General features: G+C 35.0%; 2 protein-coding genes across 4 annotated transcripts in view; one reads left to right on the forward strand and one right to left on the reverse strand.

Moving 5' to 3' along the window:
- Positions 1-15,171, forward strand: part of LOC123696520 (lutropin-choriogonadotropic hormone receptor-like) — a 32,586-nt gene extending 17,415 nt beyond the window's left edge. The window contains exons 2-14 of one of the 3 annotated variants that reach the window (XM_045642781.1): positions 766-880; positions 1,781-1,855; positions 8,084-8,152; positions 8,563-8,664; positions 10,197-10,262; positions 10,425-10,493; positions 10,576-10,650; positions 11,050-11,167; positions 12,002-12,118; positions 12,607-12,695; positions 12,885-13,055; positions 13,583-13,756; positions 14,217-15,171. In XM_045642781.1, coding sequence (XP_045498737.1) covers positions 766-880; positions 1,781-1,855; positions 8,084-8,152; positions 8,563-8,664; positions 10,197-10,262; positions 10,425-10,493; positions 10,576-10,650; positions 11,050-11,167; positions 12,002-12,118; positions 12,607-12,695; positions 12,885-13,055; positions 13,583-13,756; positions 14,217-15,126 — 2,150 coding nt within the window. In that variant the 3' untranslated portion in view covers positions 15,127-15,171. Of the gene's footprint in view, positions 1-765; positions 881-1,780; positions 1,856-8,083; positions 8,161-8,562; positions 8,665-10,196; positions 10,263-10,424; positions 10,494-10,575; positions 10,651-11,049; positions 11,168-12,001; positions 12,119-12,606; positions 12,696-12,884; positions 13,056-13,582; positions 13,757-14,216 lie in introns of those variants that run through there. The other 2 variants (XM_045642782.1, XM_045642784.1) reach the window with 2 other exon arrangements.
- A 1,226-nt stretch (positions 15,172-16,397) lies between these two features.
- LOC123696527 (AN1-type zinc finger protein 1-like) lies at positions 16,398-17,910 on the reverse strand. The gene is made up of 3 exons (XM_045642799.1): positions 17,511-17,910; positions 17,177-17,279; positions 16,398-16,943 (listed from the first exon to the last, which is right to left on the reverse strand). Exons 1-3 carry the CDS (start codon positions 17,789-17,791, stop codon positions 16,422-16,424), a joined length of 906 nt encoding a protein of 301 aa, XP_045498755.1. The 5' UTR covers positions 17,792-17,910; the 3' UTR covers positions 16,398-16,421.
- Positions 17,911-18,039: the final 129 nt, after the last annotated feature.

The following is an 18,039-nucleotide window of genomic DNA, read 5'->3' on the forward strand; positions in this document are numbered from 1 at the left end:
TTATCTATATATGTATTTATTAAATATTATATTTATCGTCGCCTAGTACCCACAACACAAGCCTTAATTGAGCTTACTGTGGGACTAGGTCGATTTGTGTAATAATGTCCTATAATATTTATTTATTTATTTATTAATATTTATTTATAGGATAGGATACTATCATACTAGGATTGCAAAGAGGCCTTAAACTTTTGAAACTAATTCCTGAAAGCATAAATGACGTAGGTAGTATTAAGAAAATAAGGAGTATTTAACCTAATTCATATTTCTATAAGGCTTGAAATGCAAATGCTAAATTCAACTGAATGCAAAATGGCTCACTTCCTACCTTTGATGTTTACATTTATTGTTGTTATAAACTTCACTGCGCTATTTTTACCGCTTATCTTTTATCTATACAATACGTTAATAAATTCAAGTAAGTTAGGTTAGTGCGTACAAAAATGTGATAAATTATGCCTTGCGGACTCTCATGTGGAGCATTAATTAATTATTTATTTAATAAATAGTAGATTGTTTCTTCGTATGTATCTTGGTAGTTGGTGTCACTAGTGCACATATCGCTATGATACATATTATTTATCCATATATTATATACAGTTATCTTCAAATTATAATGCTGATTTTCCAAATTTTTGTTTCAACCTACAGACGAAAACAGGTTATAACTTAATACGCCTTACGCTTTTAGAATGATGCCCCATTTCATCTAACATTTTAAAAACAACGATTATTTTATAACGTTTTATTTTCATTTTACAGTACGGCCATGTGAAACAGACGCAGTGTCTGTGGTGTTGCTGAAGACGAATATCACGCGGCTGACGGCGAGGACCATCCATGCGGCTGGCTACCATCTACACACTATTGAACATTTGTGAGTTTTATCTACGATTTTATTCCTTTTTCAAAAGCAGTAGTATCCATACCTTGGTCGCCTTCTTAATACAATAATAATGAGTGCTAATCACTACATAGTATACAAGTGATAACTGCGTTAAAAACAACCTACTTCAAACTTGCACTTGCAACATTTACAAATACAGACAAAAATGCTCATAATATAAAAACTACTGGGCCTATCCGAATAAAAATTTTTATTGAACAAAAAAAGAATCACGTAAATCGGTTCAGAAACCTCGGAGTAATTGGTGTACATACATAAAAATAAAAAAATACCGGCCGAATTGATAACCTTCTCCTTTTTTTGAAGTCGGTTAAAAACAAAGTCGCTTTCTCTGTCCCTATGTCCCTTTGTATGCTTAAATCTTTAAAAGTACGCAACGGATTTTGATGCGGTTTTTTTAATAGATAGAGTGATTCAAGAGGAAGGTTTTAGTATATAATTTATTAGGTTTTAGACAAAGCGTGCGAAGCCGCGGGCGGGTCCAATGTAAATATAATTAATAATTAATTTATAACAGAGAGAACCAATGATTGTCTCTTATTTTTACAAACTTGGGCCATATTATGACCTCTTATTTCCAGGCACTTTACGCCCTGAATTTAACTGACTGGCTAATTCATATATTATGATGATCGCAATAACCAGCCAAGGTTAATTATGGTATAATATGAATTTGCCAGTCAGTTCAATTCACGGTGAAAACTGTCTGGTAATAAGTCATAATACGGCCCAAGCTTTCTTTCTCAAAGGTTGCAAACGACGAACGATCGAACGGACAAGCGTTATTGATCTGTCTAGTCTAATAAATTAAATTAGAACTTATATAACAGCCTTTGTTACAGTGTTTTTATTATGGTATAATGCTTTCAGATCAGTGATGGATGCGCCCAACTTGGAGCACGTCGCCGTTGAAGATCTGACTAAGATGCCTAATCTCAAATCTTTGTGAGTACTTACTCTCTTTTACATACATCTACAGTTATAGTAGGTACCTATAATGGTGTTTGTTTGAAATGAAGAATATGTTTGCATTTATTGCACGTATAAAAATGTATGTATCGAAACTGTGGATAATGTTGTTGGTTGGACAGTTATACCTGTATTTAGATTAATTTTTATTGTACAAATAACCACTGTTCTGCTGTCCCCTAATAAACAAAAATAAAATAAAATAAAAAAATGTTGTGTGGTTTTATGAAACCACGTTAAAAGCGAAACTTTTTTTCACACTATAGACATTTAACTAAAAATTATCGTATTTGTACGATAATTATCGTACGTATCGATCGTCAGTCGTCACGCGACATGCGCTACACAGACCAAAAAGTTTGAGACGATGTAATAAAAGTTTCACTTTAAAAATGTTCCGAAAGTTAAACACAAAAAAAAAAACTAATAATAACCCACCGGCCAAGTGCGAGTCGGACTCGTGCACGAAGGGTTCCGTACTATGGGCCCTTTAATATTTTACTTTTTTTTAATTGTTAGCATTTGTTGTTATAGCGGCAAAATAATTTCTTTTCAGTCAGAATTTTCATAAAGTACCTATTTTAAAGTGTATTTAAATATAAACAATAAACTAAAGAAAACAAATAATTAATGCGTCTTAATATCCTCTTTAGAAACGCTTATATCGAAATATAACAATAAACATAAGTATCGTCGACATTAATCCTACTGATCATCAATACATCAATACATCAATACATCAATACATCAATACATATATAATAAAATTCTAGAAAAGCGGTGTCTGTACAATGAAAATATGGAAAAAAAAATTAGCAGGTGTTATTACTAAATCGATCCCAAACCCAAAACTGTAGTTAAAAAAATTTTTGTCTGTTTGTCTGTTTGTCTGTTTGTCTGTTTGTCTGTATGTTCGTGCACGCTAATCTCAGAAACGGCTTATCCGATTTAGATGCGGTTTTCACTAATATATTGGAGTAATCTTCATTTAACATTTAGTGTTTATTTCATGTCAATCGGTTCGTAAACAAAAAAGTTATAACCATTTAAGTATTCACGGCGAACATTTGCTAAGGCATTCTATTTATTGTACACTGTACAGTGTACGATATAAGTTATCTGTTACAGTTATTCCTATAAATGTCCAGGTGATCATATCGAAAGTCCCCAAGGGTGGGGGGGAGAGGGGTAAGCTGAAGTAGTAGGGGGGAAGGGGTCAAATTAGAATTATGTTTTTTCTAGGTAAATTTTATACATAAAATGTCCTTTAAATTATGTCGATTGTCGTATTATATTTTTAACTCCCGACGCAAAAAGATGGGTGATGAGTGTTTGACAACTATATGTGTATATTACATGTTTGTGCTACCGTAGCTCGCTAACAGGTAATCCGAATTTGATGCGGTTTTTTTTGTTAGGCAGTATATTTTCAGACGCTGGTTCTTAGATAAAGTGTACTTATCAAAATAGGTTCATCCATTTATTATATCTAGGTATATAGGGGTAAAAGTGAAATGAAAGTGAACGACCAAATGAAAGTAACAATAAGTCAAATTTTATCAAAATCGGTTCATCCATTTATTTGATATAGGTATAAAAGTGGTAATAAAAAAATGAATTTTGTCAAATATACTCAAGTGACATATCAAATGAAAGGGCATGACGTGTAAAGTATAATTAGACATATTTAATCAAAATCGGTTCATCCATTTATTATACCTATATATGGGTAAAAGTGGGAATGAAAAAAACGAATATTGTCAAATATGAAAGTGCATAACGGGTAGTACAGTTAGTCATATTTTTATCCAATTCGGTTAATCCATTTATCAGATTACAGCGGTAAAAGTGGAAATGAACAATAATCGAATGTGGTCAAATAATATACTCAAGCGGGGCATATGAAAGGGCAAAGTGTGAATTACAATTAGTCATATTTTATCGAAATCGGTTCATCCGTTTATTACATTTAGGGCACTTTAGGGGCGACAGTGGGTATAAATAAACCAAATGGAGCATCAAACGACAGGATATGACGTGTACAATGTACATATAGGTACAATTACGTATAGATATGGTTTACATCAAAATCGGTTCTGCCATTTACTAGGGGTGGAAAGGAAAGGGTTAAAAATCTGTGAAAGAACAGGAGATATGGGAGCGAGAGGATAGCCACACCCTGGAAATTTTGAACTCTACTCAAAGCCACATAGGCCTGGCCCTTGGAATTTTTTTTTCCTAAATATACCACTTCTTTTGCTACTGTGGTCCATTACAATTTGGGCACGGTTACGGCCCAAATCAATATGATGTAGGAATGTAATATGGATGTACATTTGATAGTTCGGTCTCGCTCACTTGAAAATATTACATGAAAATAAGAAACAGAAGTTTAAAAATTTAAAAATTAAAAAAAAAAATCCCAAAGCAACGAAGATAAAGGAATAAATCATTTTTCAAACTTCCCGACGATCTTAAAAATTAAGTACCATTCTAAAAAAAAATATTTATAGAGGTATATATGATATTATATTATGATAATGTTGGCATGGCAGCCCCGACGACTTTGTTTTTTTTATAAATATTTAAAATGGTATTTATTTTTAAAGATCGTCGGGAAGTTTGTGAAATTATTTATTCCTTTTTCTATGCACTTTTCTTCGTTGCGTTGGGTTTTTTTTTATTTAATTTTTATTGCACGGTCTAAACGGTTTAGTTACTACAGGCGTGAGACAGGAAAGTCGTTGGTGCTGGATTTGATAAGAACTGAGTATCGATTAAGCTGATCAGTTGCTGCACGATACATTGTTAATAACATCCATACAAGGAAGGAAGAAATTTGCTCGCCTCCCCCCTGGTGCTTAAAAATAATATGACATAATGTAAAAGAAATACATAGAAAATTAATAAGGCATTTATTTTTTTTATTTTTTAGCACAGTTCGGTAATAAATTTTACTATCAGTTCTTTTAATTATTTATGGTAGTACGTGTTTACTCAATAATTAAATTAATTAGTAACTACTATGCAGTCACTATTCCACGCGGACGAAGTCGCGGGCACAGCTAGTTCTTAAATATAATAAATTATACTTACTACCATAATATTCAAATTTGAACTGCAGAAAGATTATAAAGATAAACATTGTGCCTTCTTACATCTTCCTAATCTTTATTGAGCATTGTTTATCTTACAAGGATGGTTATAATACGATATTCTTAATCACGAAGAAGATATTTTATTTACTGATCTATATGCTTAGTAAAAATTGGTCAAAATGCTAATTCTAAAATTACTCTACAAAGTTCTCCAAAAGTTTATAATATTACGGCCTACTAATATAGCGCCATAATCTGTAGCCATAATGAATTTAATTTTAGTATCGCGTAAGTAATACATAAAAACTAGCTTTCCGCCCGCGGCTTCGCCCGCGTTTTCAAAGAAAAACCCGCATAGTTCCCGTTCCCGTGGGATTTCCGGGAGGAAACCTATCCTATGTGTTAATCCAAGTTACCCTTTATATGTGTGCTAAATTTCATTCAAATCCATTCAGTAGTTTTTACGTGAAAGAGTAACAAACATCCATACATCCATACAAACTTTCGCATTTATAATATTAGTAGGATATTGTTTTGTAGTTATTAATTAACCAATGCCAATGACGTTAGAGACCATTCTAACGACACTCCATGTTTCGAATCGGCGCGGCGCGGCGTGATAATGCAGAAAATATTTTGAAGAAGAATGAAAATGTGTAAATGCAGTTGAAAATCCATTGAGATAATATTACTGCGTATGGAGGAGACACCACGAACAAAATCTGTGCGCCATTTTTTTGCTCAAACTAAGTTTTAAAAATTATTATCTAAGTAGTAAGGTACTTACCGATGAAAGTTATTCCTTTGCACTTTTCCGTATTATTTGTGCAATATCGTAACACACACGAAGGCATATTTGATGTGTTTCAACAAATAAAAAATGAGCGTGCAGTTACGCCATATATGGCGTATGTTGAGCGGAACATAAGTGATGTAGGCGGTGTCGTCTCCTTAAGAATATCTCAATGTGAAAATCATAATCTTTTTGGTTTCACTCTAATCGCGTTTAGCACTATATCTATGGTTTAGTTTAATCATAGCAACAAGCAGTGAACAATAGAGATTACATTTACAATACATTTTACAACATGTTAAACGTCTTGAAGTATTTACTGCCGTTGTAAATTATATAATGAGTGGTGCAATTATGATAATTTTCATGAATTATAATACAAAGCTGTTTTTAAAGCAATAAAGATGATTTTTTTCTGTGTATGTAGGTATCATTTAAAAATATATATTACCGGAGATAATTCAACACGTGTTTTTAATTTAAGACATTTGCAAATAATAATAATTATTATTTTGTTTAAAATATTAGGTACCTATGTATTATTTTTACACTTCCTCTGCTTTTATATAATGTCTAGTAATTTTAAAGGAAAATCAGACAATTCGTCACCTAGGTATTTCAAAATGTATTTTTAATTCGATTTTATATGTATCTGTTACCGGCCAAACCCGTCAGGACAATATTTAAAACCAAATTAACGGGACTCTTCAGTACTTTGGCATCGCCAGGTTAAGGTTTACAGTTTATGATACAATATAAACTATAAATCTATATAAATATTATATCAATAAATATATGAACTACTAGCTTCCGCCCATGACTTTGTACGTGCATCCTCTTTTTTCCCCGTTCCCACAAGAATTTCGGGAAATCCTTACGCCTACCTTATGACATCTACCTGCATGCCAAATTTCAGCCCGATACGTCCAGTGGTTTCAACTGTGCGTTAATAGATCACTATATCAGTCACCTTTGAGTTTTATATATATTATAGATTATTCGGAATACATTTATCATCACATTCAATACACAAAAAATACCGTTCACTTTGATTATTAAATCTATGCAGTCATAATTTCCTACACATCATTTTTATTTGCTACTTTTCAATACCTACTATAAATTTAATGAATATAAAAAATTACATAACTTGACGACAAAAAATGTAGGTGTGAATTATCCATATAATACACACATAGCCACACAGCTATAAAAAAATAAAATCCCGAATTAACAGTAGGTTGGTGATAATCAGCAAGCCAACATAATCTGAGATTATAAACCACCAAAAGATACACTTAACCTTGTACAAATTTAAATATATATTTTGTGGTTTATGTGCTTTGATAGTGGTAACTAACTGCAACAACAGTGTTAGGCCGCGTTTCCACCTGCAAGAAAACTTCCGCGAGAAATGTCCGACAGTCTGTCCGACAGCAACTTGCAAGTCTAATTCCGCGTTTCCACCTGCAAGTAGACTTGCAAGTTGCTGTCAGACAGACTGTCGGACATTTCTCGCGGAAGTTTTCTTGCAGGTGGAAACGCGGCCTTAGGCTTAGGTTTTAGGTAAGTATATGTAGACATTTCACATAAGTTTCCGAAACATAATCTGCTAAATTTTCACCACCATCGCTCCTCCGATTAATTATTATTAGGCAGGATACAGAAAGCTGAAACGAAATAGATCAGTGAAACATGCATAATGTGTCTGTCCCATACCCCACAAGGAGACTCGGGATTTAACTTTAACTTCTATATAGCTAGATAGTCAAGATAATCGTACTGAAATATTTACAAAATTAAAAAAAAATATTATCGGTCTTGGTCTTGCCATTTGCGCATGTTGGGTGTACAATGTACTTACATAGTTTTTTTTACCTAATATTTTCCTTATTATTATTTTATATTAGCTTAATTAATATCCTCTTGAGCAGTGGTGGCTCAGTGGTGAGACCTCGGACTTCGAATCGATAAGTCCGGGGTTCGAGACCAGGCGAGCGCGCAGGAAATAAATTGATTTTTCAATTTATCTGCGCATTTTGTTACATCACCACTGCTCGAACGGTGAAGGAAAACATCGTGAGGAAACCGACATGTCGAAGAATTAAAAAGTTCGACGACATATTGTGTCATCCGCCAACACGCACTTGGCCAGCGTGGTGGATTATGGCCTGTACCCTTATAGGAGGCCCGTGTCCCAGCAGTGGGAACGAATATGGGCTGATGATGATGATGATGATGAATATCCTCTTGCCAAAGTTAAAGGACGTTCTGTTATCTAACGAAAATTGATTTTAATCGTATTTGTTTCAGTTTTATAACACAAGCACCACGGCTGCAGAGGCTAGCGCCGCTGCCGGCGTTGCCTGAACTGCGCACATTGTACGTATGTATGTTGTTAATTGATGTTTTAAATAAGTTCAGCGCTTTACCCATAGTTTTCTTCAAGAAGAATAATTAGCCCTTAAAATTTAGTATGAAAGTTGAAATGCAAAACCCTTTTGTGAGTGAATATTATGAGCTTATGTGCTTCGATGAAGGCAAGGAAGAAGATTTTTTGTTATACTTATATGACATATTCAATAACAAAAATAGCACAATTCCACAATTTTCAATTATGCCTATAAAATGTTGGTAATCCATATATCAGTTTTGTTAGTTTTCTTTACAATGAATTCCTAATTATTGATAAAATAACCGAATTATTTATGAACCGCATTACTGTGGCACTACGAGGTAATCCAACTTAATAAACTACTCTACTGCTCAATTGAAAGAAGTTATATTCACAGCATGGTGACCACTTCTGGACTACTCGAGGTGCCCAACTTGAGTCATGTCCACGACCACCATAGGAAGCGGTCTAACAGCACACTATCTTATTTACAAGCTATGTAAGTACATAATATACCGAGCGATAGTACCGACTGGCCGGTTGGCTTGGTTGGTAGTGGTTGTGGTAGTGGTCCTGCCTTTCAAGCCAGAGGTCGTGGGTTCGATTCCCACCCAGGGCAAATATTTGTGTTATGAACATAGATGTTTGCTCTGTGTCTGAAGTTAATAAGGTATCTATATAAGTATTTATTTAAAATTATATAATATGTATGTTTATCAGCCATCTGTTTTCCATAACACAAGCGAAAGCTTAGTATGGGATCAGATCATGCCGACATGAAAATTGTCCTGAAAAAATAAAATAAAAATATAAATGTTGTTGCCTGATTGTAGGATCTTTGGTACTTATTACTTCTGAGTTCTGGGGATTTTGTATGATTTTGAAAAGTAATTCAATTGCTTGTTAGTTTTGTATGCCTCTGCCTGTAGTTGATTATATTGTTTGGCTCATAATAGTAGTTAATTAAATATGCTTGTAACTCTAAATGCGTCAACCTTCCATCCAAGTTCATCTTGGATTGCTTATCAGCATGTCTATATTTACTATTGTCATAATATTTGAACTTGTATATTAAAAGCCATTTCCTTAAATTTTAATCAACACTGGGAAAGCATTTTATGAAAGGAAAAAAATGTTATTCTGACGAGTTATTACCACCTTTAGTGACAGTCGTTGTCGAAAAATATAAAGTGCATTGGGGGAACTTCGGATGAGGGGTAATTTCAGAAAATTGTGAATACCACTATTAGAGCATCGCTTTATCGTATCGCGAAGGAAGAGCATGAATATATTTGATACTAGCTTCCGCCCGCGACTCCGTCCGCGCGGATGTCGGTCTTCGCGTGGATGGTTTATTTATCCATTTTGAGTACCTCTGACAATAACATCTTATAAATATCTATTGGACCCAATTCCCAAATACGGCTATAGGCCTATAATAATACGCAACGTGTGTTCGCGGTTCTACGGAACAACGTCTATGGATAAAACTGAAAAATTAAGATTATTTTTTTTCTACGTATTTTTCCAGGATAAAAAGTATCCTATTTTACGCCCAGGATAATAAGGTATAATTATACCAAGTTTCATCGAAATCGAACTGCTAGTTTTCACGTGATGCCTTCACATACAGACAGACAGACAGACAGACAGACAGACAGACAGACAGACAGACAAAAATTTTTTTATACACATATTTGGGTTTGGTATCGATCCAGTAACACCCCCTGCTATTTATTTTTTCAATATTTTCAATGTACAGAATTGACCCTTCTACAGATTTATTATATGTATAGATTATTAGCCTACATATTTGCTAAATCTATCGATAGTTACGTATTAATTTAACATATACGTATTTACCCCGTGGCCGGAATTACCCCAATGCACATTAATCCAACTATCATTGGCCATTGCCATATTTTTTTTTTTAAGAATTCGAAACATCACTTTGAATTCCTCTCACTTGCATATTTTGCATTGCACTTTCGCATTTTAAATTCCCAATTATTATAAGTTTTATATTTGCAGTGATCTCGAAGGGAACCACATAAAGCGCTTACCTGCGCACGCGCTCAGAGTCCGCGCAGATCAAGTGTAAGTCACTAGGTACATGTTTAACCATTTATTTTTATTTTATCCGAACCCAAATTATTATTTTTTCCCTTGTTGCTTAAAAATATCGATAATTCTTTTTTCTTTAATTTTTTTTTATTTCATATCCTAATTTCAGATACATTATTATGATTTTTCTTTCAGATCTCTCAACTACAATCTCTTAGAAGAGGTCCCGGCGCATGCGTTCAAAAACGCTCAAATTTCAAAGCTGTAGGTAAACTTTTAATTATTTTTTTAATATATTTCTAAACTTATAAAAAAGGAAGATTTAAAAATATTTTTTTTATTACAGTAGCTTTAGAGGTAATCCGAATTTAAGACGACTGGACGAGCTTGCCTTTGCTGGTAATCTCCTGCTTCGACAATTGTAAGTTATGTTTTAAATTTGTTTCTAAATTGTTTCTCAAATACCTGAAATGCCGCTCATTTAAATGTCGTTAATTATTATTGCCTTAGAAAAGAAGAAGTTTGCTGATGCAATTTTACGCCAAAACTGCTGAAATAATTTGGCTGAAAATACACCATTAAATTTGAGATGGTTTTCTTTTGCGATTGCCATCTAGTGCCTAAAGAAAACGCACTCTCGTAGTATCCAAAAACCATCTGCCAATCCAATAGCGAAAGAATTTTTGGGACCGATCCGATAGTTCCGGATATTAGCGCGATCAAACAAACAAACTTTTCAGCTTTATAGTAATAGTATTTAGTATAGATTTATTTATTTATATTTAATAAGATTAGATTTTAATTATTAATTTACTTTCAGAGATTTAAGTAACACCGCCATAACATCATTGCCTACCAAGGGTCTGGAGAAACTAGAAACATTGAAGATTGAAAAGACACCCTCGCTAAAGTACATTCCGTCTATTTACGAATTTCAAGTGAGTAAAATAAATTGTGTTATTAATATAAAAGCATATTTTTATAATCCGTATTATTTTTAGTTGACAAGTGTGTATTTAGATTTCATTAACGTCAGGTACATATAAGATTACTAGTGGTCCGCCCCGGCTTCGCCCGTGGTACATATTTCGCAATAAAAGGTAGCCTATGTCCTTTCTCGGGTATCTAAATATCTCCATACCAAATTTAATGCAAATTGGTTCAGTAGTTAAGGCGTGATTGAGTAACAGACAGACAGACAGAGTTACTTTCGCATTTATAATATTAGTATGGATTGATATGTTAGATTTGAACTCTGATCAAGGGTAAGAACGGCACAGTAGAACGAAAGAGTTCACATATGAACAGAAAATGCTCGTCACATATCTACTTTGCATTTTTAAACTTACAAATCTTACAAGATATTGACTTTGGAAACTATGTAGATATTCTCTTTAAGAAGTAAACACCTTTAAAAACTGGTCATAAATAGTAAAGCAATGTTATGAAGATTCTAGAAGTCTAATTGTATAAATAAATTTGAGTTTTATATTAGACTAACTTTTCGCCCGCGTCTTCACCCGCGTTTTCAAAGGAAACCCCGTTCCCGTGGGATTTCCGGGATAAAACCTATCCTATGTGTTAATCCAAGTTACCCTCTATATGTGTGCTAAATTTCATTATAATCGGTTCAGTAGTTTAGGCGTGAAAACCATAGTACATACATACATACAAACCTTTCCTCTTACATTAGTATAGATAGAGCTCTCGCTCTCTCAAGTCGCATGCAAACAACACCTACACAAATAAATTGAAGATATAATTTCGTGTAGAACTTAGAGCGGGCACATCTGACCCACCACTTCCACTGCTGCGCCTTCGCGTTCCCCGAGCGACACAACCCCGCGAGACACGCACTCTATGAAACGCAACTGGCGATTATGGCTCAGGTATTTATTATAATTATTTATTCAACTATGTTAATATTTTTGGCAAATAAAGATTTATTTATTATTATTTATTCAACTAACTGATTATAACTCGTGCAATAATTGTACTGAAATAATTCGGAAATAAATCAAAAAAATGGTAAAAATGTCTCTGGACGTTAATTCAGAGGTGGTGCGAATACATTGTGATGGTGGGTGTCATTAAAAAATTAAAAACTTTTTAAAAGATTTTTTCATTAGTTAACCGATTTCTAAATAAATGTCACAATTAGATTGTATTGTTTGTTTGTTATTTCAGAACACCCTGATATATTTATAAGATGTCTTCATACGTTTTTAAAATTAGGTATATTTTTCTCTTCCTTTCAAAGCCTTCCGAAGCCTCGTAAATAATTTTTAGTTATAAATAACCGATAGAGATAAATCGAGTTCCAGATATTTTAATTTGTTAAATTAAAAATAGTGTTATAATAATTATCTCCTCACAGAGATGCGGCAAAGACAAGAATGGATCGAACAGATCACGAAGATCGCTCCCACCTGAAGAAATAATGGAGATATCAACAGTTGGAATAGAGTAAGTAAAAAATTCTGTTGTTTTATCATCGAGTCCATTCAATAAGATTTTTATAAATATGCAAATTCTTTGTTAAAAATAAAAACCCCAGTTTCTTAGCCTTTATAAATTATAACATCAGATATAAGGTACTGTTATTAGTCTGTCAAAATCTACTCTATTGGTTAATAATAATTATTATTTTTGCAGATATTCAGAAGAAGAAGAAACTACAACAAATAGCGAGGAATACGACGGCTGGAGTGAACAGCAATACTTCTCTGATTCCTCCAGCTTTGAGACCAATGACTATTTTCATCCACCCGTTAATAATACTTTTGGAGTACCCTTGTTTGCGGAGTGCGGGAATTTTAGCAAGAGGTAAGATAAGCCTGTAATTTATTGAACTCTATCTTTTCAGCCTTTATTACAACCTCAGACAGAAAACGAGAAAAAATAGTTCACAACGTGCTGTGGTCATAGTAAAATGTCGCAATTTTTGTGTTATGGTTTTAAATAACCTCCTAATTTTTTTGAAGTCGGTTAAAAACGCCCGCGACACTACGCGTTGTGTCAACCTTGGTGCCAACCATAGAAAGACTGTATTGGAAAATTCGTGTCGTAGCTGCCTATGCACATTGCATGTTGGTCGAATAGCATGTTAACCAAGATGCAAATTTCTCTATATCTATCTACATAGTACATAGTATAAAACAAAGTCGCTTTCTCTGTCCCTATGTCCCTTTGTATGCTTAAATCTTTAAAACTACGCAACGGATTTTGATGCGGTTTTTTTAATAGATAGAGTGATTCAAGGAAGGTTTTAGTATATAATTTATTAGGTTTTAGACAAAGCGGGCGAAGCCGCGGGCGGTAAGCTAGTTCTCAATAAAATAAACAATTTCCAGCCGTCGGAAAGTGGAATGCACGCCACTACCAGACGCTCTGAACCCGTGCGAAGACGTGATGGGTTGGTCGTGGCTGCGCGCGAGCGTGTGGTTCGTGGTCGCGGCCGCGGTGGTCGGCAACGTCGCCGTGCTGCTCGTGCTGCTCACCAACCACACCGAGCTCACTGTGCCCAGGTCAGTGAGTAAACATTGTTTTTAAGTGACCTATCATCACAAATCACAAACTTTTCAATTTCACTGTCTGCGTATTTGCCACTGTAAAGTGCTTTAAATACTCAAAAAAAAACTGGTATGGGGCATGAATCGGGCATAGAATTTTTTTTCGGAGCGCCGGACGCTCTGTTGTAAACCCTCCCCCCCCTCCCTCCCTTCTGCCGGGGAGTAAAGACTGGCTACCGGGCGATTGGGGCTTAGGTGGAAAAGTACAACATTCTTACCAAATGGCATTTCTTTACTCAATGTATACATTTCCATACAAGCATGCCCTGAAAACGGACTATAATAGGTTTTTTTATCAATGTATATCCGCCTAACTTATTGATTATTTAGACACTTAACTAACTATATAATTTTCCATAACTGATGTTCATTGAAAGAAGACAACCATATAAAATTAAGACATATATCTTTTCAGGTTCCTCATGTGCCACCTCGCGTTCTCCGACCTCTGCACTGGACTCTACCTCTTCATGCTCGCAGTAGTCGACCTCAGGTCTTATGGAGAATTCTTTAACTACGCGTACGACTGGCAATACGGCACCGGCTGCAAAGTCGCCGGCTTTCTCTCGGTCTTCTCTGGCCAACTCTCTGTCTTTACCCTAACTATCGTCACTTTAGAAAGATGGTTTGCGATCACGTACGCAATTTATCTCGAAAGACGCATCACACTGTCTGCTGCAGCGAAGATAATGCTCGGGGGGTGGTTATTCTCTTTACTCATGGCTGGTCTACCGCTAGCTGGGGTATCTGATTACTCATCGACGTCAATTTGCCTACCGGTGGAAAGCGAAAATATTGGAGTTGCTGTGTATCAAGGATCATTATTCGCGACGAATGCGATCGCGTGGGTGACCATTGTGATATGCTATGTGCAAATATACAGGTCATTGGGAGGAGGGGGGGAGAAGTATGGCGGGAGGGGGGCAGCGGCAGCGGCTGAGAGACGCATTGCGAACAAAATGGCTTTATTAATTGGAACTGATTTGCTCTGCTGGGCACCAGTAGCCTTCTTTGGAGTGACTGCACTCGCTGGAATTCCTTTAGTCGACGTCAGCCACGGCAAAGTCCTCCTCGTATTCTTCTATCCATTGAACGCTTGTGCGAATCCATTTCTCTACGCGATACTCACGAAACAGTATCGTAAGGACCTTCTCACGTTGATAGCGAGGACGGGTAAATGTAATTGGTTGATAGAGAAGTACAAGTTGGGAACGCCTCCACCAACAGCACATACGAACCCGTCGATGCCGGCACCTCTGCTTCCGCTGGTCGACTACAAAAGGTCACAGTCCCAAGTCAAGGAGAACGGCGAGGCGATGCTTTAATTGTATTAGTGATATTATTTGTATTATAGCTGTAATTTATTTATATTTTGTTGTTTTATTTCAATTGTTGGAGAACCCATTGTGCATTAAAATAGCTGCATTATCTGTCTGGGCGCTTGCCCCACCCAGGCTTTGACCTGGAAGGTACCTAACCAAATCTAAAAATTGAATTATCCAGGTACTAACTACTAAGCTTAATATCCGTAAGAAAATTCACACTAGATTCTCGAAAGTCGACAGTCGACACAGAAAATGAGACCAAAACATTAGTATTATTTACCTCTACAATGACTGATTAACAAATAAGAGCCAGCGCGCACGAGCAACTTTGTCTCCGAAACTATTTTGTCTCCGCAGCTATTTTGTCTCTCCCACCCATGGGCTAGTATGAAATTGCGCGCACGTAGCGACGCAACTCCCCATACAAATTGATGGGAGAGACAAAATAGTTGCGGAGACAAAGTTGCTCGTGCGCGCTGGCTCTAATTGTCATACGCCCAGCGACCAAACGGCTGAAGATAGGGACACATTTTGGATCTATTTCGTGATGTGGTAGGTGAACAATAAATAAGAATAATTCGAATAACGAATTACACACGAAAAAAGAAAATAGCTGAGGCTTCTATGTTACATAAACTGTAAGAAAAATGAGTGTAGTACAGTTAGTTACAAAACTCAAAAAAATATGGACCTTAGAAAAAAAAACTTTCAGAAAATATTACACAGAATAAAGTGAGTGTTATAAAAAAAGTTTTCAAGGTAAAGAAGATCCCATCGCAAATGCCATCGCAAATGCGTTCGCAGGCGCGTTCGCAGGCACGTTCGCAAATGCCTTCGCAAATGCCGGCGGCACAGCCGCCGGCCGTGCCACCGGCATTTGAGGTTCGAAGACCTGGATATGACTTTGGGTACATACAGTTGCTAGTTACATATTATTTTTTTATTGTTGCCCCACCTTGAGCCCATGGCTAGCTACGCCCATGTTTAAATAATAATTAGACTGGTTCTTTATCTTACATACAATCAATTAACAATTTATTATTCCTATAGATGTTTCTCACCTACGATGAAATTATGAGAAATGTTTTCTTGTTATTTCAATGCAATAGAAAACCCATATTCGGACACAAATAGTTCAGTTTAATAGACTATCAGTAGGAAAATAAGTACTTAAACTTATTATAATTACAAGGCCAAATTTATTCACAACCCTGAAGGGTAGATTTGAGGTTTTAAAAATGATTATGAGTTAGGATAAAATAAAACAAAGGTTTAAAATGTATAAATTTATTTTCTTAACATAAAAACAATTGTCCGTCATCCACACTATTCAACACCTCTGTGCTAACATATTCCATAACCAATTTATCACCTTCCAATAAAATCTCTTTTTCCATCAACTCCTGGATACCCACATCCATTTGTCCCGGACTTATACAATAACCGTCGAGTTGCCGAAACAATCTGAGCTTTGTTGAACCTATTTTATTATTCTCGTTTTTAATATCACACGAATCACATATACTGTCTATAGCTCTTCCTAGGCTCCATTTAGAACTAATAAATACTGGTACAGTGCCTTTTAAATCTGGATCTAAAGTAACAGTTTCTATTTGCGTAATATTTTCTAGTTCACGTACAATTTTAACATTTTTTGGTTCGGCATTTGCTGGTTTTTTGATAGCAAAATAAGTCCTGTCTGATGGTGATACACTTTTTGGTCCTACGGCTTTTTGTTTTATTCTCATTAGATGTATTTTTGATGCTGTCTTCACTTTTGCTGTTGATTGCAATGCTTTTCTTATGTTTTCTGTTATCTGTAATGTTAGGAATTACATTAATAAAGATTTGTTTTTAAGATCAAAGATCTAAGAATCTAAAAGAATATTTTATTCTCAAATTAATTTTTTTATTAACCAAATATGATACAATCAAAACTTACAACCAATAAAATTTAACACACTTCATTTATAATATAAAAAGTTATAACACATTTAAAAATTCTTGTCATACAGAGAGAATTTTTACAATAATATGTATTAATTTTTACCTTTTCCTGTAAATGCTTATTAGCTTCATGAAACTGCCTTCTAGGAGCTTCAAGTTGTTCAATTTTGAATGCCATTGTTTCATCATCTATTTCAGGACATGACCTGAAAAAATAAACATTTTATTCAATAAAATAGTCCTGATTAAATATTGACTGCAGTGGCCTGTCTGGATGACGAATTGCTAGTTAGATAGATATTTATTTGGTATAAATTTTACTGAATAGACCCAGTTAATGGAATAAAAGATTTGACCTAGGTAGGTATAAAGTGTTTATCTTCAACTCTACAACATTTGCAGGGAAAATGGAACTTATTATGACGCTATTAACTTACGGATGAAACCTGTGTTCTATACAATAATGTTTATGACACTTAGTACACAGCATCTCATGAAGGTTACCCTTCCTGCATCCCTTCTCTGAACATCTGTATATTTCATCATTACTAGGTACTATATCCCGAGGTTTTGGCGCCATTTCACATAAACCAGAAAGACAGTGGTCGTTGAAGTGAACTCTACAAAATATCTTTCCACATTTACACTGAAGAGGTAGAAAATCAGTCTGGTTGCAATCCTTATACTGGCAGTGTTCACCGAGATCGGGGAATTCCATTTTGTAGTAATTGTAAAAATATTGTATTTATGATTTCCAAACAAATATATATTGCACCTCTAAGATATTGCAATAATATATAATGTTTAATTAAATTCGCCTGATCATCTGTTGTTGTCAAAAGTGACACATGTCCATGTGTAAATTTGACATTGAATTTGACAGATCTTTTTGTTTGCTTTCTCACGTTTACGAATTACGATGCGTTCACGTAAAAGTGTTGTATACAGCGGTGGGTTTATTTTCCC

Source organism: Colias croceus, chromosome 12 (genome assembly GCF_905220415.1).
Source record: "Colias croceus chromosome 12, ilColCroc2.1".
Classification (NCBI taxonomy): domain Eukaryota; kingdom Metazoa; phylum Arthropoda; class Insecta; order Lepidoptera; family Pieridae; genus Colias; species Colias croceus.

What these genes read in the sequence shown, in the direction of transcription:
- LOC123696527 (XM_045642799.1), bottom strand. Translation starts at nt 17,791, where the DNA reads ATGGAATTCCCCGATCTCGGTGAACACTGCCAGTATAAGGATTGCAAC. An exon ending in ATAGAACACAGGTTTCATCC is followed by an intron (nt 17,280 to 17,510) that starts GTAAGTTAATAG and finishes TTATTTTTTCAG; the next exon opens with GTCATGTCCTGAAATAGATG. An exon ending in ATAAGCATTTACAGGAAAAG is followed by an intron (nt 16,944 to 17,176) that starts GTAAAAATTAAT and finishes CTAACATTACAG; the next exon opens with ATAACAGAAAACATAAGAAA.